General features: G+C 39.5%; 4 protein-coding genes across 6 annotated transcripts; 1 reads left to right on the forward strand and 3 right to left on the reverse strand.

Moving 5' to 3' along the window:
• Positions 1-620: 620 nt before the first annotated feature.
• Positions 621-2,022, reverse strand: LOC147489723 (uncharacterized). Its single transcript, XM_086574714.1, has 2 exons — positions 1,846-2,022; positions 621-1,700 (listed from the first exon to the last, which is right to left on the reverse strand). Exons 1-2 carry the CDS (start codon positions 2,020-2,022, stop codon positions 621-623), a joined length of 1,257 nt encoding a protein of 418 aa, XP_086430840.1.
• Positions 2,023-3,767: 1,745 nt separating this feature from the next.
• Positions 3,768-4,271, reverse strand: LOC147489724 (uncharacterized). The gene has a single exon (XM_086574715.1). The coding sequence runs from the start codon at positions 4,269-4,271 to the stop codon at positions 3,768-3,770; it is 504 nt and encodes a 167-aa protein (XP_086430841.1).
• Positions 4,272-13,379: 9,108 nt separating this feature from the next.
• Positions 13,380-15,660, forward strand: LOC147489725 (N-(5'-phosphoribosyl)anthranilate isomerase 1, chloroplastic-like). Of its 3 annotated transcripts, none has more exons than XM_086575025.1 (5): positions 13,380-13,456; positions 13,562-13,612; positions 14,231-14,592; positions 14,671-14,834; positions 15,189-15,660. In XM_086575025.1, exons 1-5 carry the CDS (start codon positions 13,444-13,446, stop codon positions 15,412-15,414), a joined length of 816 nt encoding a protein of 271 aa, XP_086431151.1. In that variant the 5' UTR covers positions 13,380-13,443; the 3' UTR covers positions 15,415-15,660. The 3 variants fall into 3 exon arrangements, with proteins under 3 accessions (XP_086431151.1, XP_086431149.1, XP_086431152.1); XM_086575023.1 differs by having other exon boundaries at positions 13,386-13,456; positions 13,550-13,612; XM_086575026.1 differs by lacking the exons at positions 13,380-13,456; positions 13,562-13,612 and adding an exon at positions 13,724-14,049.
• An 891-nt stretch (positions 15,661-16,551) lies between these two features.
• On the reverse strand, positions 16,552-19,278 carry LOC147489726 (omega-3 fatty acid desaturase, chloroplastic-like). The gene is made up of 8 exons (XM_086575022.1): positions 18,564-19,278; positions 18,366-18,455; positions 18,125-18,191; positions 17,931-18,023; positions 17,647-17,832; positions 17,461-17,541; positions 17,101-17,238; positions 16,552-17,000 (listed from the first exon to the last, which is right to left on the reverse strand). Exons 1-8 carry the CDS (start codon positions 19,058-19,060, stop codon positions 16,809-16,811), a joined length of 1,344 nt encoding a protein of 447 aa, XP_086431148.1. The 5' UTR covers positions 19,061-19,278; the 3' UTR covers positions 16,552-16,808.
• Positions 19,279-22,017: the final 2,739 nt, after the last annotated feature.

The following is a 22,017-nucleotide window of genomic DNA, read 5'->3' on the forward strand; positions in this document are numbered from 1 at the left end:
GGACGACCTGACCTTAGGTCGTATGCACGACCTGCTTGTAGTCTAGACACGTGGTCTGCCACGAGTGTTTGAGAGTGGAGGGTACCCCCTTTCTTTATATCACTGTTTGTAGAATAGTGGTGTAAAGAAAGATAATAAAGGATACCGCGTGTCTTACTTGGTTGAAAATTGAGATTGTTGCGAATTGAATTATATATTTTTCTATGCTGGATGTCGTTTGTTGCTTAGAGCTTTGTTGTGAGTTGATGTGGTCGGTCCTACGTTGTAGTGCGCAAATCGTAGCTTGTAGTGCGTAGATCATAAAAGTGCATAGATCATAGTTCGTAGATTGGATTTGACTGATAATTAGCCTTTGAGTGGTAATTACAGTTGAATCAAGCTTAACCCTATCAGAAGCCTTAAGTTGATTTGTGGTCCTTTTGGGGGTACCGTAGATTGAATTTGACTGATAATTAGCCTTTGAGTGGTAATTACAGTTGAATTTTTTTTTTGCTCGGTAAGTAGAAATTATATAAAAAAGAAAACATTACAAAATTGTGTGGTTTGGACATATAGTCTAACCATGCTCGAGATAGGTACATTGAAACAACTTTTACATGATTTCGTACCTTACTTCACATCTAATATCTAAAGAAAATCTGGAAAGGAGCTTCCCAATGTAGTAGCCACGGTGGTTTGCCCTCATAAATTTGGGCTTCATTCAACTGGAGGGTTACACCAATTTTGGCTATGTCGTCTGCAGAAAAGTTGCCCTCTCTAAAAATCGAAGTGAACAAAATAGACTGAATTTTGGTACAACTATTCCTCCATCTCGGCTGCAAGTCCCATGGTACTCTCCCACGAATGTAAGCTTTGATTGCCGGTTCAGAATCAGATTCAACCCATAACTGAAACCATCCCCTACTAATAGCCAGCTCTATGCCTTCAATGATAGCCCGACATTCAGCCCTAAAGTTGGATCCGATCCTGATATTCTTGCGTAAAGACAGCTTAAAAGCACCTTTAGAATCTCTGAATGTAACCCCAATACTAGACGGACTTGGATTGCCAAAGGCAACACTGTCGGTATTTAACTTCATAACAGTTGGTTCCGGTGGCACCCATGAATATTGCTTCGTTGTGGGCGCATCTCTCGGCCTGTTTATTAAGTTCCATGCTTGCATAGTAGCCACATCCCTGTAAGAAGAGTTGTTGCTTGCTTGCGACAGATGAGAGGTGGTGAAGATGTGATACTGTATCGAGTGCTTACATTCGTTGAGATTTGGCTTCTTTCCCTCAAAGTTGATCTGGTTTCTGTGTTTCCAAAGAACCACCATGCCACCTATGATAGCTGTATTCCATAAGTGTTTAAGTCTGGAACTCCAAAGCTTGGAAAATTTAAACGCCTGCGAGGAGGATCGAAGGGTCTGATACACTTCAAACTTAGCTGCAGTCCACTTCCATAAACTCTGAGAGAATTGGCATTCCCACATGATGTGTTTTAAAGTTTCACAATGCTTTCCACATAACCTGCATATAGAAACTAGATGAACACCTTTCTTCTGGATGACTTCGTCTGTTGCAGTACACCCCTTAAGTATTTTCCAGGCTGTAGCAGCCACTCTTGGATGTATATGTGAGTTCCACACAAGCCTGTGCCAGGCGATACTGGTTCCCTGCTTTCTGATGGTTTCATGGGCTGATTTGCAAGAGAAGGATCCCTTAAGATCAGGGCACCATACCAAGTAATCGAGAGGTTGTGAAATGTCTCGAAGAACCCCCCGTAATGTTTAGACCAGCAGAACAGAGTATAGACGAGAGAGGCGTCGGTATGACCCATTCATTAGTATTCAGCAAAGAACTCACCTTGGCAGTGCATCCCCTTAAGTTATGGGAGCTAAGGGTTAACACCGATTTGATAGATGTGGATTGGAGCCAATTGTCCCTCCAAAAATCAATCTTTTCACTGTTAGCCACCACCCATTGACTTCTAGGAATAATCACTGAAAGTGCCGCCTTAATGCCACCCCAGACAGAGGACATTTTGTAGTACTCAATGAGGTCACCCCCGATTGTTTCTATACTTATGCTGCATAAATGTTGCAAAATCGTCTGCTTCACTTAAGAACTTCCAGGCTAGCTTCATCAAAATTGCTTTGTTGATATCTTTCGATCTCCTAATACCAAGTCCACCTTCAGAGCAGAGTTTGCAGACTTTATCCCAGCTGATAGTCGTTGCTCTTTTTTTTTTAGGCATCCCCAGTCCACAGAAAATTTCGGATACATGTCTCTGCTTCTTTGATCAACCGAGATGGCCATTTGTATATAGACATATTGTATATGGGAATACTATTGATGACAGACTTGATCAAAATGCATCTTCCCTGGAAAGACAACATATGACCTTTCCAACTAGAGAGTTTCTTCTTTATCTTATCAAGAACATGATAGATAATGGAATTAGTGACTCTTCCCTGGGTTAAGAGGACTCCAAGGTATTTTTCTGGTAAACAGCCCTCAGAGATGTGAAGTTCCTGCATAGTTCTAACCTTCCTGAGATTAGAGAAATCACCAAATAAAATCTTGCATTTCTCTTTATTCATGACTTGGCCAGAAGACTCTTGATATCTCTCAAGAAGGGAATTAAGATGCTGAATACCTCTAAAATGGCCATTTGCAAAAATTATGATATCGTCAGCAAATAACAAGTGGCTAGGAGCTGGACATCCTCTCAGAGATACCATAGGCTTTAGCATTTTCTTTACTGTGAGATCAGTTAATCCTCTGCTTAGAACGTCTTCAGCAATTGCAAAAAGGAGAAGGGAGAGAGGGTCACCCTGTTTCAAACCTCTCTCCATATGAAAGAAACCAACCGGTCCTCCATTTACCATAATGGAGATTTGTGCCGAATGAAAAATAGAGTGAAGGCACTGCATCCATCCTTGTGAGAAGCCCAAAGCAGTTAGGACTTTAAAGAGAAATTCCCATGACATGGTATCATAGGCTTGAGAAATATCGATCTTCATAGCAATATTACCTCCATATCTTTTGAGTTCAAGCTCATTCATTAGCTCAGAAGCCAAGGCAATACTAGATTGGGAACATCTGCCCGGAACAAAACCCACTTGTTCCTTTGTTATAATTTTATCAGCAATCACATTCAACCTCCATTGCATAAGTTTGGTGATGATCTTGAAGAGAAAGTTACCCATGCAGATGGGTCGGTACTGGCTGAGTTTGCGAACACTTTTCTCTTTTGGGATGAGAGTGATAAAATTGGAGTTAAGGCCGCTAGGGAGGATCTTGCTGATGAAGAAAGATTGAATTGCCATGCAAATGTCAATCTTAATAATACTCAAGCAATTGATATAAAAGTGCCCTTGAAAGCCGTCAGGACCAGGAGAGCTATTAACATTCATGCTAAAGACAGTTTGTTCAATTTCCATGTAATCTGGAGTTTTTGAGAGGTTATAATTATCCTCCTGAGTTATGAGTCTAGGGATTAGACCCATAAGTTGATCATCAGGGAGGATGGGAGCTGCTTATTTGAATTTGTCTTTGTAGAACTAGACAATGTGTTGTTTAATTTGATCCTGATCAGTCATAAGAGTCCCCTCCTCTGTTTGAAGTTCAGTGATCAAAGATGCTCCCTGTCGAAGCCTGTATATGTTATGGAAGTATTCAGAATTTCTGTCCCCTTCCTCATCTGTTTTGATTCAGCTTTTCTGCTTCAAAACCTTTGCTCTGTTATCCCTTGCAATGTCTAGTTCCACTTCCTTATGAATCACTTAAGAAATGAGAGATTCATTATCAGTGTCTTCTGCCAGTATCTGAGCACTTATTAAAGCTTCATGTGCCTTTCTAATGTTAATATCAACATTTCCAAAAACTTCGTAGTTCCATTTTTTGATATCTTGTTTCAATCTTTGAAGCTTCCTCATTGCTCGTTGTAGGGGGCCTCCTTCAACACCTTGGTTCCAGCTGTGGGTAACTAGTTCCATGAAAGAAGGGTGCGTGAGCCAGACTTTGAGGAATCTAAAAGGTGCATTAGTAGGCTTGGGGATGCTAGGAGAGCTCCCAATGAGAGGGGAGTGATCCGAGGCTTGTCTAGGCCCCACTAAGTACTTCCAACCAAAAAAATTCAGGTTCCAAGCATCATTAAAGAAGACTCTGTCTAGTTTCAATAAGACTCTGAGCAGTCCCCTTCTGTTATTACACCAAGAAAACTTTAACCCTTCAAAATTAGCTTCAATAAGATTGCATGCATTAACAAAAGATTTAAACTCCTGCATTGCCGCTCAGTTAGGGAGATTGGTGCCTTTCCTTTCCTCATATCTAAGAACAACGTTGAAGTCTCCTGCTAAGAGCCATGGACTGCCATTATTCATCAATATGAGCTGGTCCCAAAGCCTACGCCTGTGCACCAAAGAACAATTGGCATGGACAAAAGTTACAACAACATCATCTGCTGAAACAGTAATTTGTTGATCCGAGGAACTAATGAGGGTAACCTTTAGCTCAGCTTTGTAGAAAACCCAAATGTTCCCAATTCTGGCAGGATTGTCATTGTGTAAGCAAACACCATGATATTTATTGTTAATGCCTTTTATGGATAGGAAGTTCAGCTGAGGTCTAATAAGAGGTTCAACAAGGCATACTAAATCGGGATTATGAGACTAAAGGAGCTCTTTCAGTCGATCAATACCCTTATCTTTCCTAGCACCTCTTATATTCCAATAAATGATCTTCATTGGATAAGAGGTTGCTCAACTAGGCTTTGTGACCTGGTAGAAGGATGTGAAGTTGAATCCGGTGGATGCACTTCAACTTTTCTTCTTCGCATTTTTTTCTTTGGCACAGCTGCCGGCATGGTGGTGGCATTATCCTCAACAAGGTCTGCCTATCTTTGCCTCACCACAAGGTCTTCTGACGTTATCTGGATTTGGTCCGAGTCATCATTTGTTAGGATCTCAAAAGAGTTACAGGTACTCAGTTGTTCACCAGGGGATCCTACCAAACTGCTTGTGGGTGGCATAGTGATCTGTTGGTCCTGGAACAACACCATTTCAGATCCAATGGTCACTTGCTCCATAAGATGGGTATCATTCTCCAATGCTACAGTTGGTACATGATTTTCCACTATAGTTTGCTCATGGTTAACCACTACTGCAGGGGTTTCTGTTGGCACAGATACTCCACCTTCAATAGGGCTAGAAATTACCACCGCCGGTGGCTCTTGGGTAGGATTAGCTAGGTGCACACTAGCACCAATATCACCACTTGTTGAGGTTGCATTTACTCCCGTAATCACGACCTCTTTATTCTGTTGTTTCCATCTCTTCTTCTGCCTTTTTAACATAGTTTCATATTCAGTTGCTTTGTCAGCCACTGTTTTACTAGCTTTGTGTAAGCTATCTCGAGCATTCTTTTCCTGTTCCCTGTGTAGGTGTCTACAGTCGGTAATCAGGTGCCCAACTATCTTACAGTTGTTACAAAACTTTGGGAGCTTGCCCACCTTAACTTTTTGCCAGAATTCAATGTTTTGGTTCTCCACTTCAACAAGGATTTGATCAGGAATTTTTTTTGCCAAGTCTATATCCACCTGGACGCTAGCATAATATTCCATGTCACGCTCAATAAAATTTTTGTCCACCTGAATAGGGGAACCCAGGGTTCTACCCATCGCCATTAGTATATCCACTTCCCAGTACTCCATACTTAGGCCAGGGAAACGAACCCATACAAGAGCTGAAGAATGCTTGTGTTTTTCAACGCTGAAATTCGGCAACCATTTTGTAAAACGAACAAGCTGTTGATTGATGAACCACGGTCCCCCATATTGAACTTTAAGAAATTCTTCTTCAGTTTCAAACCGAAAGAGAAGGTAGCCGTTACCGAGTGGTGAGACTTTCACCTTGATTCTCCACTGATCAGCTACAATCTGCCGAACTACTTCCATTTTCAAGTCTTTAAGATCAATTCGCCCCACCAGAGCATACTTGTAAAAGTCTAGACCTTTTTGAACTGAGGAGAGTGGGATTTTGATAGAAGGTGTTTCACCTTTCAGAGAGGGGGTGGGGAGCTCAGAGAGGTCCACCGTTGTCACACCCCGAATTTCGACAGAATTCGGAAAAACAATATTTGTTCCCGACTCTTCGATTTTCGAGGTGTTATGCACTTTCCACTCCCAAAAATCCATAATCAGTTTAAAAACGCGGATAATTAAAAATCAATAAAAATTTCAAATTAAACAAAAGTCCTCTTCATTACAAAAATTCACAAATAAGATTAAGTTACAAATCTCCTTTCAATAACTCTTTAATTAAATTACAAATGAAAATACAAAAACATTGTCTCAACTGAAAATCTATTTCACTTTAAGGGAAAACAAAACATATCCTGAAATGTGACGCTAACGCAAACCACAAACAGCAACCAACCTTCTTCAATACTTATCCTGTCAAGACTTATCAACTATGTTCATTTAATGAACACACCCGATAAGCAAACATGCAAATCGGGTCAGCATTATAAAAATGTTGGTGTGAGTAGCTCTAAAATACATCATATACTTATATATATATATATACACAATCCATAAAGCAGTTAGTTCCTCCTCCGAGACGCCTTAACTTCCAACAACTAATACGACATTCTTAATTACAATAATTAAGGCAGATAGTTCCTCCACTGAGGCGCCTTAAGTTATAACTAAACTAATAACTAGCCAAGCATATTCTATACTTACCGCATTTTATGCTCAATTACAGAGTAGGTCGTCTCTGCACAAGTAATTAGTTTGACCCACCCTTCTGCAAAACCATATACAATCATATATTTAAAGATATATCATTAACCAACATATTACCATAATTATATTATTTAAGGCTTTCTTTGCGTGTCCCTAAAATCACGTCGTATTTATGCCTTACCTAGTTTCCCTCCGGCTACCACAATCGCTTCCCAACGCCGAACATGTACATCCACATGCCTCCCCTCACATAATGCACCACTCCGTGCGCAATTACCCTGAGCGGGATGCCACACACCAGGTAACCCTCACACGGACGCTATTATGTGAGTACTGCCACTATTCGGCATAAAATATCGCGCATCTCGTTCTAATTTTGCGAACGGAATAATCAAGCCACTATTCGGCTACGCCAGAAGGGCTATTTAGATTCACTGAAACGCCAGACAGGCCAATCAAATTACTTACGCCCAAAGGGCCATTCAGATTCATTGAAACGCTAGAAGAGCCAATCAAATTACTTACGCCTAAAGGGCCATTCAGATTCACTGAAATGCTAGAAGGGCCAATCATATCACATACGCCCATCACAAAGGCAAATCACATAAGTTGTGGTAGCTAGGTTCTAGGATTTTCATTACGTAATTTATTCAAGTGTCAGACATTCATGTCTCATAATAATTTCACTTTATCACGTGCATGCCAAATACATTATTACACTAAGCCACAATATTTAGAAATGTCTCAATACATCTCATAACAACTTTCATTCCTTCACGTGCCAATATATTATTGCACTAAGCCACAATCCCGTGGGAAATATCCACAAATACTATACTACCTCATAGTAGCATTTCACAGATAAAAATAATGAAGCGTTTATACATTTATTTCTCCAAAAATATTGTATTTAATATATATATCCCAACATATCATATAATATCACAATTGCTCAAAACGTATCGCATAACATTTTTATAGCGTTTTAGGAATATTATATCTCCTAAAATTTCACTCTTGTCACGTGTCAAAAATTACACAATATCAACGTCAAATCTTTCTTAGATAATGACGAACCAATTTATGCAGGATTCCGCACCATTTTAGCATTTGATTTGTCCATACAATTTATAACATAAACATAGCACAATTATACAGTCAAAAGTCCATAATCAAAGCCCAAAAGTCTAAATATTTAAAGACCCCATTGGATCTATTTTAAGTTATATGGACTGGCCCCAAAACAAACTTGAAACTGGCCCAAAAAAAGCTAATTGGGTTCGACCCAAGCTAACAAAAATGAAACTTAAACTAGCCTAAAACTTTAATTGGTTCGGTCCAAAGAAATAAAAGAAATTGGCCCAAACTTAAACTAAACTGGTCAAAAACTTAAGATTAATCCGGCCCAACCACTAACTAGTGTTTAGGCCCAAAAACGAAAATCAGAACTGGCCCAACCAAAACACAATTAGAACTGGCCCCAACAAGAAATAGAACCGGCCCAACATAAAAATAGAGTTTTGGCCCAACCAAACAAAGGTTTAGGCCCAAGCCCCAAGCCCAAACACAGAAACAGTGTCATCTTCTCCCTCCAGCAGCCTTTTCTACCACCAGCCACCACCAGTTCCGATCGCCACCCCTCCAAACATACTCGAAAATGATCAGGGGAAAAACCCCAACTACTTTAACAAAAGTGAAATCCCCAACTCATTAAATCAATACCCTTCATCAAATGTAGATCTGGATTCGCACCGCCATTAACGCCGGATTCAAAGCTTTCAAACAAACCCTACAACACTCAACCATACCCCCTACAATCAATTCTCATATAACCAAAACAACTACCATATAAATTTGATCGAACCCTTCCTCCACCCTAGGTCGCGCTGCCATTAATGACCTTCTTCCACCTGCAACAGCACCCACCCAAACACCAATCGACCAAACATCAACCCTATCACAGTTTAACAGTTCAACAATATGTACCAACACAACAACATAACAGTTTAGTATAAAAATACAGGACCGATTTCTAATGGGGCTGGCGCCTCCATTAACGACTTCTTTGAGTCTCTAACAGTTAATCTCAGAGTTTCAATGATTAAGTAAATAACGATACTAACATCTAACCAGTCCAACAATTCCACAGGATGTGAAAAATAACGAAAAACAGAAAAATTAAGCGAGAACAAAAACTCGGACAGTAAAGCTTTTGTGGAATAGAGTAAAGAATATAACTACTCACCTGTATTGCGAAAAAGAAATATAGAAGAAAACTACGCGAGAACCAATCCCAAGCTAGCTCGCACAATCCTTCATAATCCGAATCGTTGTGCTCCAACTCTCTAGCAATCGAGCCGCCTCTATTTTATTTTATTTTTATCTAAAAACCATATTCTCTAGAAAAATATGTATATATACTTGGGTTTGAAACCTAAGCCCCACACCAGAAATCAGGCCCATATATCCCAAATCCAATCCAGCGAATTTTAAATAAATAAATAAATAAATAAATAAATTAATAAATACGTATTTTAAATACGGGCGTTACAACTGTTCTCTTAAGCTTTTCCTTCGTTTTGTCAGCAGATGAAACTGTTCGTGTTGCTGTGGGAGGCACTTCCTTTGGAGGAGGTACACCACTCAATGTGTTGGCCGTATCCACTGGAGAGAAGAAAGATTGGCTTCTTCCAACACCGAACCCAAAAGGGTAGTGAAGAAGAAGACATGATGTGCTGCAACCGGAGAGAAGGATAAACTGTTCACTTTCCTTTATGAACTCGCACTGTTCACAACGGAGGATTTTACCAATAAAGGAAAAGAAAAGACCGATAGCTTAGGATAATATATCTAACCCTATTCAAATTTGCTAAACTAAGTAAGAAAGAGGACACTGGATCATTGCAGCAACTTAAGTTATGTCGCAACTGGTCGCCCCAAAATTTGTCCCCATTGTTAAAATTTTTATGGCTTTAGCTCTTGTGTAAACTTTGCTTTAGCTCTTGTGTGAACTTTACAGTTGAATCAAGCTTAACCCTATCAGAGGCCTTAAGTTGATTTGTGGTCCTTTTGGGGGTACCGTGGATTGGATTTGACTGATAATTAGCCTTTGAGTAATAATTACAGTTGAATCAAGCTTAACCCTGGCGTTGGTGTTAAGTTGATTTGTACGTCTTTTGGGGGCATTTTTGTTGATAGTTAGCCTTTTGAGGGCATCACTATGGTTGATAGCTAGCCTTTTGGGGGAGTCACTATGGTTATTAGTCTTAAATTGAGTGTATGTCGCTAGGCCTAGTTTTGGAGCTTTGAGCGACCAGGTCGAAGATGGTTATAACTAACCCCCAGTTCGTAGTAGAAGCAGCCCTTTGTGGGTGTTAATGTTGTTTAGCCCTAATGTTGGAGCTTGATTGACATGTTTAGATGGCAATAACTTATCCTAGTTTGGAGATGGCTATGGCTAGGCCCCCCAGCTTGATTAGTTTGCAATAAACTGCAAGGGAGTGAACTTCCATTTTGCAATTCGAGCAACTCACTGGTTTGTAGTATATGCGAACTGTTAATGAGGGAACTGCGTGCTTTGAATTGTTATATCTGATTTGGGAACACTTAGATGCTTCTCGGTTTGGAATTGTTGATTCCTTGATTCGACAAAGTATTGTTTCCCCTTGATTTGTTATTTCAATTGATGATGGATATGCTAACAACACCTTTTGTGTGTGGTATAACTCCATGGCAAGCGAGCTTTTTAGATTGATTGATATTATCGACGCGAGCTTTACGGTGTGGTCAGTCTGGGATGACCTGAAATATTTATGTTCGTTTAAGCTCCAGTGAACTGATGACAACCTGTGTACAAGCTGAACTAATAGTGATTGTGTTCGAGTTGAACTAATAGTTGGAATATTGGTTGCTTCTTCTAGGTTGTAGACCTGTTCTGACCTGACTTGATGATGACTTGATCTTAGGACGACCTGAGCTGAAGATGACCTAATCAGAAGATGAGCTGATTTGAGGATGAGCTGATCTGAGGATGACCTGACTTGAGGATGAGCTGATCTAAGGATGACCTAAGCTGAGGACGACTTGATCAGAGGATAAGCTGATTTGAGGATGACCTGATTTGAGGGCGACTTAACTTGAGGATGAGTTGATATGAGGATGATCTGATCTGAGGACGACATGACTTGAGGATGAGCTGATCTGAGGATGACTTGATTTGAGGGTGACCTGACTTGAGGATGAGTTGATCTAAGGATGGCCTGCTCTGAGGACGGCTTGACTTGATGATGCGCTGATCTGATGGACGACCTAGCTGAGGACGACCTAGCTGAGTGATGCAGGAGAATATGAGTAAGATGATGTTGAGTTGTTAGATTGCACATTGATAATACTAAAGTATCATGAGTTGGCGAATAAGTGCAAAGATGGCAAGTAATTGTGATCTTTAGCTAATTGGAGTAAGTTTGGATGTGTTTTGGTATTTTGGCCATAACTTTGGCTATAGTCGTCAGAATCACGCGTGTGACCCCAATTCGGAAAGATTTCGGCGGCGCACACGCTGTCACCAAGGAGCTCTACTCCGTGGTGGCCATTTTCGAGGTCAAAATCCACTGTTTTCTCTTACAAATTCACCTTTTTCTATTTTTGTCCGACCTGAGCTAATGATGCACTGATCTGATAGACGACCTGGGTGAGGACGACATGGAGAAGGACGACATGACTGATGACGACCTGGCTGATGGAAGGTTGATTGACGACCTGGCGGAGGTCTTTGCTTGAGATCTGGCTGAGGTTTTGATATAGCTCTATGATGAGTTGTCTTTGGTGTCTTGCTTCTCCTCTTATAGGTCCATCCTTAACATTGATATAGGTCCATAGATTAACATGCTATGAAATTTCTGTTTGAGATTGGTTGAACCAACACCTTAGTTGACCTGGTAAAGGAACGTGTGACATGGTGGTAGTTGCAGCCCTCAGGTCGGTACTGGATCGACTGCAAGTGATCTGTAAGTAAGAAGTATATCTTGCAACATAGAAGTGTGCACAGATTATCCGTACTTATCTAAAGATTAAAGATTAGTGTAAATGAAGGATAGTTGAATGTAGACTTATCTCTTAAAACACTGACTTTTCGCTTGCCGCCATTGATAATCCACACCAGCATCATGGAAACTTCAATGACGTGCTTGCCGTAAAAGAATCTTGGAGAGTTTTCATTTGATCAGCTAAAGCTTTGAACTGTCCTTCCATGGTAGTTTTATAAAGTTTCGTGGGCTTGAGAAAATGGTTTGAATGCTTTTTCTCAAGAAGACGAACTGGCAGACGGCGCCAATGTAGAGTTAGTATTTGTTCGACTGAACTCGGTTATGTCGAGCTGCCTATGTATCGAGTTCTTTAGTGAACTCAAATCAAGTCGGACGTAGTTCGAGTTTTTGATTGGTTGATTGGATGGAAAATGGAGATAGATGATTGAGAAGATGGAGCTTTGGCCTCCCTTCAGAATGGAGAAGACACCTCTTTTTATAAGCGTAGATCCCCCTTTTGCGCTGTCTTGATAATTGCTTTTACTTCTTTCGTTACGAAGTAATGATCTCTCATTAATGATATTGTTGACTAGCTTGTAGCGTTTACGTTTCCTAGGTCGTTTGGACGAGTAGTCTGAACACGTGGTCTGCCACGAGTGTTTGAGAGTGGAGGGTATTGACATAACTTAACCTAAAAAAACAAATAGCCCCTTAGAGCATCTTTAGGAGAGACACTATCTTAGCATTAAAACACCAAAACAAATGCCAAATCGGCCAAAATTTGGTGTGTTGCTTTGGTGTTGTATCAAATCTCTCTCACGGTTTTGGAAAAGCCGTGCAGTGAGTGTGGGCTTCAATGACGCGGTTTTGCGAAAACCGTGTGGTGTTTACATGGGGTTAAAAGATGATAGCACAGGGTGTGCGACACACTGCGCGGCTTCTGGAAAACCGCGTGGGGTTGGGCTTCTGTGGTTGGTGTCTATGGCGCAGTTTTGCAAAAACAACGTGAATTATATGGCACGGTTTATCTAAAACCGTGGCATTTGATGTCAACATTTTAATATCGCTCCTGAAATTAGTTGGTGTAAGTTTGGTTTGGTTAAAAAATTTGGTGTTTTTTTGGTATCGCTCCTAAAGATGCGCTTTGACTTGGACATAATAAACTAGTATACTGCTAAGCAGTGGGGGTGAGCAGAGTGGGAGAGGAAGATGGAGGAGTGGAGATGGAGAAAGAGGAGTGGAGATTTAGAGTGTCTGAAGAAGGAGAGGAAAAGGGAGAGTGAGAGACACGAAGAGAAAAAACAGAAGGGAAGAGATGAGGACAGACAGACAGAAACCAACCAAGTTGGTTTTTGTCCGCATACCTCCTTCTCCCAAAATGTTCGCTCCGCTCACGGATTAAGCACAGTCCACAAATACCCGCGTGAACTTGCATCTTCCAGCTGATAAAAATTTCCACAATGTTGGACCACCCATCTTAAAACCCAGGCCTTTAACTACATGGACTGGGCTAGATTGGCCACCGGACTAAGTGGGCCTTTATCGGCCTTAAACTTTTAAGGTATGAAGGCTATTTTTGGAACATTAATAATGTCCGAATTGGCTTCCAAATATGGTGGGCTCAAAGCCCTTTTTCTGTTTTATTAAAACTCGTTTTTGTGGAAAAGATAATTTGTAGAAAGCCCAAAGATGATGACGTCAGGTACCCACTCGATGACTTGCATTTTACGTGTTTGATGAAATTTTTCATTGCCCGTTTTCTTCCTGTGTTTTTTTTTGATAGTTTAACTTACAGGTTTTGCTTCAGGTAGTCATCTTCAAGCCAATGTTGCATGCGCCTATGGGAAACAGTACCCTGGTATGATATGATCAATTTCGTATGTTACTTTTTTGTCTGAATGCCGTTAACTTATATGAGTTATTTATATGCATAAGCTTTTGCACGTGAATATGTTTAGAACTGTTTCTTAAGACTGAAATGATGCTAGTGAGCCCTTGTTGAAAAGCAGATTAGGTCCCTTCGGATGACAAGTATAAACTTGTTTGAATATTCGATAAACTAATTCAACTACTCAATCGCACAGAACTAAACTCATTTTCTTATTTTCATTCATTAGCCAAAGCACAGGAAAATTAGCTCCAATGCATATCTTTAAAATCAAGAATCTTGTATTGTAACAAAAGGAAGATGAAGAACGGACCCGATATGATATTCTTAGGATGGAATGTGATTCCAAGTCAGTATTGTCAATTGATGACAAACTGTGATTCTTAATGGGCGCTATAGCTGTTGAGGTTTTATAATTCTATGTTTGCTCTCTTCCTGCTGTCCGTTTTCAAATTTGACATGTGTTACACCTTTTGGCAATGAATTCTACTTCTTATAATAAAGAATTCTTTGTGTCTTAAAAGATGCTATATTTTCCTGTTTTGATGTTGTGAATTATGTATCTGATGTTAGATTATCCTCTTACAGTTTCTCAGGTGAAACAAGTGAACTTGTTAAGGAGCAGGACATGTTCAAGTACAGTAAGAGCATGCTTGTTATCTGAGTCTGCTCAAATTGTATCTGCTCCAGAGAATTCCAAAAGGACCCCTTTAGTTAAGATGTGTGGAATTACATCAGCAAAAGATGCTGCCATGGCTGGAGAAGCTGGTGCTAACCTTATTGGGATGATTCTCTGGCCAAATTCAAAACGATCAGTCTCTCTATCTGAAGCAAAAGAAATTTCCAAAGTTGCTCGGGAATATGGAGCAGACCCTGTGGGAGTCTTTGTTGATGATGATGTAAGCACAATATCAAGGGCTTCTGATGCGGCAGATCTTGAACTTGTGCAGGTTAGTCTATTCTCACTTTCTCAGTAATGATGCATTTTAGTGGGTTTCCTTGAGATTCTGACGAGCAAAGTTCTGCAGCTTCATGGAGAACATTCTAGGACAGCCTTTCCAGTTTTAGTGCAAGAAAGGAGAGTTCTATATGTTCTTCATGCTAATGAAGATGGAGAACTTCTTAACAAAATTTCGGATGACGAATGTTCTCTTGTTGACTGGATCCTAGTGGATAGCGCAACCGGTGGCAGGTCTGGAATACATTCCTTTTTATTTTCATTAATAATGTTTTAATTGCTCAATTCAAGCACTCATGTGTGCCTGTCTAATAAATAACACGACCGTCCCATGTCAAAATTGTATATGCATTTCCTCTGAGTTTGAGAAAAAAATATCTTTAAGCATATGATAATTAAAGGAGGAATAAGGAAGGCTTAAAAATATAGGATTTCAACCTGAAAAATTGTGTGGACAAGCTTTCTAGGTGTTTGATGAAAAGTTAAACCTACTCAAGGATTCAATATTTTTCGTTAGTAATTCGGTCGATGTTTTTTTTCCTCTCTCCAACCATAATTTGCCTAATTTTTCCACTCATATTTTTGCAGTGGTAAAGGTTTTAATTGGACAAAGTTCAAGCTACCTCATATTAGAAGTAAACGTGGATGGCTCTTAGCTGGAGGAATCAAGCCTGAGAATGTCTGTGATGCTCTGAGTGCTCTTTGGCCTACTGGAGTTGATGTTAGTAGCGGCATATGCGGTCTTGATGGCATTCTAAAGGATCCATCTAAAATTTCATCCTTCATGACTGCAGTGAATTCTATAAGCTACTGACGTTTTAGCTAGGATTGTTTCATCTGACCTTAAATACTATCCTTCTACCAGACCCATTGTTGTTTGTACAAGATGATTTTGGCCTCTGTCAGTCAGATGTCGCTTGATATTTGTAAATGTTCATTTGTACAATGGCCAATGGTGATCATAAATAAGCTCAACAATTGATTTGTAAATTCTTAAGCTCGTTATGTAGTAGAAAAAATATCAATGCAAAAGATACGATTGATTCTCCTTTTGAACGAATCTGGGTTTCTTGAAGCAATTAATGATAAATGTATCATGATTCTCTAGAGTTTGAATATCTTGATTATTAAGCAGCTTGTGAATTATGCATTGTCAGCGCCACATGTTTTTTCCCTCAGGAGTCGCTGTATATCAGTACTTTGTTTTTGCCCTTAGCTTCAAGAAACGCAGTAAGTCACCAATATCAGTACTTTCTGGCAATGTGCCATTAGTGCCATACATCCAAACACACAGACTATAAAAAGCTATACTGTCAAAAATACATAATTAGTGATCCTTATTTTCCCAGTTTAGTTTCTATAGTGGGGATTAGCGAAAAAAAAAATTCTAGAGTGGTTTTTTCTTGTTGGATCCAAGTTCTTATTTACTGCATCACTACATGGATATAACAGGAACAAGCATAAGTATAACTGGAGCTATGAGACTCATTTTTTTTTCCCTTTAGTAGTGCCATATATCTGCCTCCTTTTCTTCGGTTTTCTTGTTGGAAAGTTGATTATGCATCCCAAAAAGGTAAACAATCGTATCTTTTGCATTGATATTTTTTCTACTACATAACGAGCTTAAGAATTTACGCCTATGAGATGGGATTAGCCAAAAAAAAAAGAATTTACGCCTCTTTGTCAGCCAGGGAGCCACACTTTGTCATCTAGTGACTCTTGGTTGACATATTGACACCCCATTTGACAGATACGTCCATTGCTCAGTGGGGGTGTAGGAATCTCTCCACCTGAGATGATGTAGACTTCTTATTTGTTAACCAAAATATCTTCAGCTGGCACTTGTGAGGTTATGAGTTCCACAATTCAGAATTACACACACGGACAGAAAAGAGATGGAGAGAGGCTTTTTATTGGTAACTAGAGATGGAGAGAGTCAATCTGCTTCAACTTTTGAATTTCTTGTAAAAGAAAATGACTATATATTATATAATCACGAAATCTCTGTTTGCTGTATTCTCAATAAAAAATGATACATAAATCCAATCAAGGGTGTGAAACATCTCTTCTAACTTGTTATGACATTTCAACCGGACAAAGAATTATAGGGAACAATGGGACTTCCCCATCATATTACAATGTTTAAAAACTTGGCGGGAACATGAAGCAGAACAGCTTCCATCCAGCTTTCATCCCAAGTTAACAATCTCATTCTGACTTCTGTAAAGATCCACCTAGTTGAGGATCAGCTTGATAGTACAAGATTTCCCCTGTATCACTAACATAGTGATCCTGTTTCATACTTCTAATTAGACTTCCAATTAAGTGAAATGGTAGCGGCCCCTCAGATTTCTTTGGCACCCGGTAGTACTTCCCAAGCACTGGTTTAGCTGCCTCAGTCTAAAGGTTCAGAACAACAAACCATTAGTAACACTACTTGACAAGTTAAACAAACTATTCTGACGAGTATTCTGTCTAGAAGTTAAATAGATATACTCACTGCTTCTACAAGGTGATAGTGTGGGATTTGAGGGAAGAGATGATGTATCACGTGAGTCCCGATGTCATGGTGAATGTTGTTAATTATTCCATAGTCACGATCAAGCGTAGTTAGCCCTCCCCTTAAATAACTCCATTCCTGTTCCGAATGAATAACAAACTAAATTATATTCTGAAACGAATCCTGAGTCTCCGCAGGCATTATGTGTTAACAAATGAAAAATGTGCCGAGTGACTAAGAATCATCCTTTCAGCTTGGCAGTAGTTAAAGAAGAAATACCAATGTCTTAATTCTACTGATTTCTCTTCAAACACGGGGAACTTTAAAAACAATGTCACGTGGCTAAACAAAACTGGATACCTTTCCGCGATACCAAGGAAGCTTGTCCTCGTGTCCATGGTGATGCAAGTACGTAACGAAATCCAACCACATGACAAAGATCTGCAATTAGAAGCAAATTCAGATACAACCTATTCTGATCTATTAAAGAAGAATGATACCTTTTTTTAAAAAAAAAAGTCTCAAATGAAGAATTAGGGTAGTTACCCAGTAGGGACCACCGTAGAGCTTAAGCATCTGGATTGGGCCAGCTACAAAGGACAACCCCACAAGCAAAGCAGCCATTGCTGTCCAACATGTAGTGGAGGTAATCACATCTTTCCTCTCACTAGGAACAAACAAGTCACTGCCTGGATGGAAGTGGGAGCCTTTCTTTCCCGGACTTCTGCCCCACTGTAACACAATTAAAACATCAAACAAGACAATCAACAATGTATTTCGACTTCATATGTTGATTTGCTAGAATTTCAACCAAATAGTAGCAAACTAACCAGATAGAAAGGGTATGCCAACATAGGGAAAGGAACTGTAAATCTCAACTTGCGCGTTATGGCATCCATTTTGTTGAATAAACTCTCAGATACCTGCAAGTTAGACAAAAAAAATCAAACACTCTGTGGGTTGATATAAATTAATTCAAACAAAGCACATGTACCCTTCGGAATAAGACCAGAGAACTACTAACCGGATGCCACGATTCGTCCTTCTCGACGTGTCCATGGTTCTGGTGATGAGTCCTGTGACTAATTCTCCTATAGGTTCAATACAAGAGTAACTATAAGTTAGCATCAGAACTTACTAAAGCTAAAAGAAACTCACATACAAAAACAAGTAAACAGCCCCAGTAAGGCTCAATTTTTCACTTTTAGCCAATTTAGTTCCAAAGCACTATCGCACATTGAACTAATAGAGTTAACTAAACATACCATCCATGATAAGGTACAAGAATTGAGGAATGTAGTATGTGCCCAACAACACTATTCAACTTATGATCATTTGAAAAGCTTCCATGACCACTGCAAAGTTCAAAGTTCAACTCAATTATACAAAAACAAAGAAACGAAAACACAGAACAAAGAAAAAATCTAAATCTATCAGATAAGGAGAAGTAAAAAAAAAAGTACCAGTCATGCCCAAGAACAAAAAGTGCCCAGAACATAGTTCCTTGAGCAGCCCAATAAAGAGGCCAAACAATCCAACTATTAAAATAAGCAGCAGCAGCCGCCAATCCAAAAACAACAACAACATCTCTAAAAACATAACTCATAGACTTCCATGGATCTTTAACCCAACAATGTTTCGGAATCGAAGCACGAATATCTGCTAATCCAAAAGGAGGTGGTAAACTAGGGTCAAACTCAACTTTCTCTTCAACACCATTCCTCATTCCTCCTCCTTCAGCATCTAAAGTTGCTACCTTTAACGGGGCACTAACTTTTAAACACCAATCTCTACTTCTACAACCAATCAAACTCAAATTTTTTCTACCCACATCATTAATCCTAGAAATTGATAGTTTTATCTTGTACCCATTGTTGTTAGCATTGAATCTAGTTCTGGGCTGGTGAAATTTTTGAGGTAAAGGTCTTATACCACATTCTGATAAGACCCAACTTGCCATTATAGAAATCCCTCTTTTAAAACTTGAGGGGGTGTCTCTTTTAAAAGCAAGTGAAGGGATAACAAGTGGGGTTGTCTAAAGGGTGAGAAACTCTTCTCTTTCTCAAAAACAAAGAAGAGCCTCACGTTATGTGATCTTTGTTGTTTATTATGGCTTTTTATTGGCTTTCCTCTTTCTCTCCCGTTTTTTTTAAAAAAATATATAGGAAAAGAGATGTTGGACTATATGGTGAAGAAGTGAACGCGTATTTAAGGTTAGAATCTGTTAACTTAGAAGAACAGTTGACACGTGTGGAATTTTAGGATTTTTTGACTTTTGACTTAATGGTGATTGGTTAATAATAATGTTCAGATCCGTTTCATATGAGGTTTGGTGGGCGTAGTTTCGTTTCGAAAGTGGGGTCTACATAGATATGGAACTCGTTTCTGAAATTAGAGCTGTGACATAGACTGTGATCATGGTAATTACGTCATGTTTTTAGCTGAAACTCAGGGCATGATCCATGTGAGGGTCCACGTGACAAAAACTAAAATCCAATTTCATACTATTTGACAAAAATTTGGGATGTATTATCGAAAAAAAAAAAAAAAAAAAAAAATTTGGGATGGTTCTTCTCTATAGTGCTACTGGCCTACTACAATCAAAATATCTTAATTGGTTGATAAAATATCTTAATTGGTTGATAAAACTAGTAATGAACAACTTTAGAGCATCTTTAGGACTGATATCAACCTAGTACTAAACACAAAAAAACACTAAACCAAACACCAAATCACCAAATCGGCTAATATTTGGTTCCAGGTTTGATGCTGTATCAAATCACTCACGCGGTTTTCCCAACACCGCGTGGGCTTGGGCTTCTAAATGGGCTTCTATGACGCAGTTTTGGCAAAACCGCGTGGGCTTGGGCTTCTATGGTCGCGGTGTTTGCAAAACCGCGTTCGCTTTTTATGAAAAATTAGAACTGTGGTGCATAGAACTTGAAAAGTTATGAGTTTTGCATAGAAGTTAAGAAATTAATAATTGTGCAATTGAAGAAATTAAGAATTGTGATTCAAAATAAAAAAAAATTAAAGAAATTAAAAACATATGATTATGATTATGATTATGCAGTCCAAAATCTATGATTATGATATAATCATATAATATAAAAAATGATCAAAAACCTATCATATTATATCAAATTTATTTAGCTCTCTTTCTACTTTTACCACTCGATCCCTCTCCTCTCTATTTGATATTCCTAAGTCGCCCTCTAAGTTTCTAACCCGAGAATCAAGATCTTCTCTCAATCTGCATGAAGGTTAACTACCGGCCAAGTTCCTCATATCCTTGATGTTGTTGCGTGTACACCTCCCTAATATCCTCATTATGCTTTTCGAAGTCTCACCATAATGCACGTTGGGATTCTTGATATGTCCGAAGTATATGCCTCCTCCCTTTCTTGGCTATAATAATACACGCATCCCCTCATCTCATCAAACATACAAATCGGTTCTCATATCTTTCCCGAATCTCAGCCTGAAAATCCAAGAAAATACATTGTGAGTACATATTATATATATAATTAATAAGAAAAATAAAATAACTAAACTCACTGTGGTATATTGATCAATCTGCGGCTTTAACTCATGGCAACGAGCACGAGGCACCTCGGGAATGGAAATGTAAGTAGCCTCCCCATCCCAGTCCACACACCCGCAAACATCCGAGGATTACTAGCGCATTACGTGAGCCGGATGATATGCATTAAGAGGTTGTGGATTGTAAATAGGCTGTGGTGGATGAGGAATACGTAGCTCACGTCTCATCCCTTCCAGTCCCACAAACTCAAAGTTGCTAGCCCGACCAACAGGGGGCAACAACGGACCCATGGAGACACGGTTCCACCATCTATAATACCGATCGATGATCCGCTTCAACAACAAAAAGAAAGACGATCCGCCAAGGACCACCACCGCATGAACTTCATGAACTTGAATTCTACCCCACGACTTTTGCATCACTAACATCCGCATGGGAGCACATGGAACTCCATAACGCCCAAATATCCGCCTTCCAACATCCGCCGCCATAGTACCAAACCATACAATCACGCGTCGCGGTAAACACAATTACGGACGCGGACAACACACAAGCATGCCGCATAACCGGATTGTCAAAGCGCAGAGTCAAACGCCAAGGTCTCCACTTAATAGATGACAATGATCTAATATCAATCTGAGCACGAGCCATACAGACATTATTTCTAATCTGCCCCCTGTTACGAGTCAAGTGAGGCCCTGACCAACTACCAAATCTAAGGGGAGTATCAGCAATCATGTCTATGTTAGGACAAAGAGTTCGAAAGTACTTATAAAACCAAATCTCTAAAAGTCCTGTGAATCCTGCAATCTGAGGACTTCTACTTTCGAATGTCTATGAAGCTTTATCTAACACCACTATTAATGTGGTATATACTGAGCTACCCAGGTCATAATCTCTCATAGCATGCAAATCAGATACATAAGCATAATATCCCAGTCGTATTGTAGAATGACCATTGGGAAACAGAACATGCCCAATAAAAAACATCAAAAAAGCCCTAACATATACATCAGCACCCTCACTACCAGGTAGAACAGTCAAAGCTAACTCCGCTCGTGTATCAGGATCTAAGAGGGGGTCCATATATACAGTCTTAATATGAGATAGTTTAATACCAGAAGAATCATAAGCATCCGCACCCAAACGAGGAAAACTCATAAGCATACTATCCATATTCTCATAATTTGTATGAAAAGGTATCGGTTGACCTATACCGATACTCAACCCAGAAATCATAGTGAAGTCTAGTGGTGTGAACCCTAACTCCGCACAAGGAAAATGAAATGTATGAGTTCTACTCCACCATCTTTCTACTAAAGCTATGACCATCACCTTGATCAGCCTTCTCATAATCCACATCAACCGAAGAT

The sequence above is a fragment of the Coptis chinensis genome, chromosome 7 (genome assembly GCF_015680905.1).
Source record: "Coptis chinensis isolate HL-2020 chromosome 7, ASM1568090v1, whole genome shotgun sequence".
Taxonomy (NCBI): domain Eukaryota; kingdom Viridiplantae; phylum Streptophyta; class Magnoliopsida; order Ranunculales; family Ranunculaceae; genus Coptis; species Coptis chinensis.

Coding starts and splice junctions, on each gene's coding strand:
- LOC147489723 (XM_086574714.1), bottom strand. CDS start 2,022: ATGTCCTCTGTCTGGGGTGGCATTAAGGCGGCACTTTCAGTGATTATT. Junction 1,701..1,845: donor TAAGGGGATGCACTGCCAAG/GTGAGTTCTTTG, acceptor CCTGATCTTAAG/GGATCCTTCTCTTGCAAATC.
- LOC147489726 (XM_086575022.1), bottom strand. CDS start 19,060: ATGGCAAGTTGGGTCTTATCAGAATGTGGTATAAGACCTTTACCTCAA. Junction 17,833..17,930: donor TGGCATACCCTTTCTATCTG/GTTAGTTTGCTA, acceptor ATTGTGTTACAG/TGGGGCAGAAGTCCGGGAAA. Junction 17,001..17,100: donor ACTATCACCTTGTAGAAGCA/GTGAGTATATCT, acceptor CTGAACCTTTAG/ACTGAGGCAGCTAAACCAGT.
- LOC147489724 (XM_086574715.1), bottom strand. CDS start 4,271: ATGCAGGAGTTTAAATCTTTTGTTAATGCATGCAATCTTATTGAAGCT.
- LOC147489725 (XM_086575023.1), top strand. Junction 13,613..14,230: donor CTATGGGAAACAGTACCCTG/GTATGATATGAT, acceptor ATCCTCTTACAG/TTTCTCAGGTGAAACAAGTG. Junction 14,835..15,188: donor GATAGCGCAACCGGTGGCAG/GTCTGGAATACA, acceptor ATATTTTTGCAG/TGGTAAAGGTTTTAATTGGA.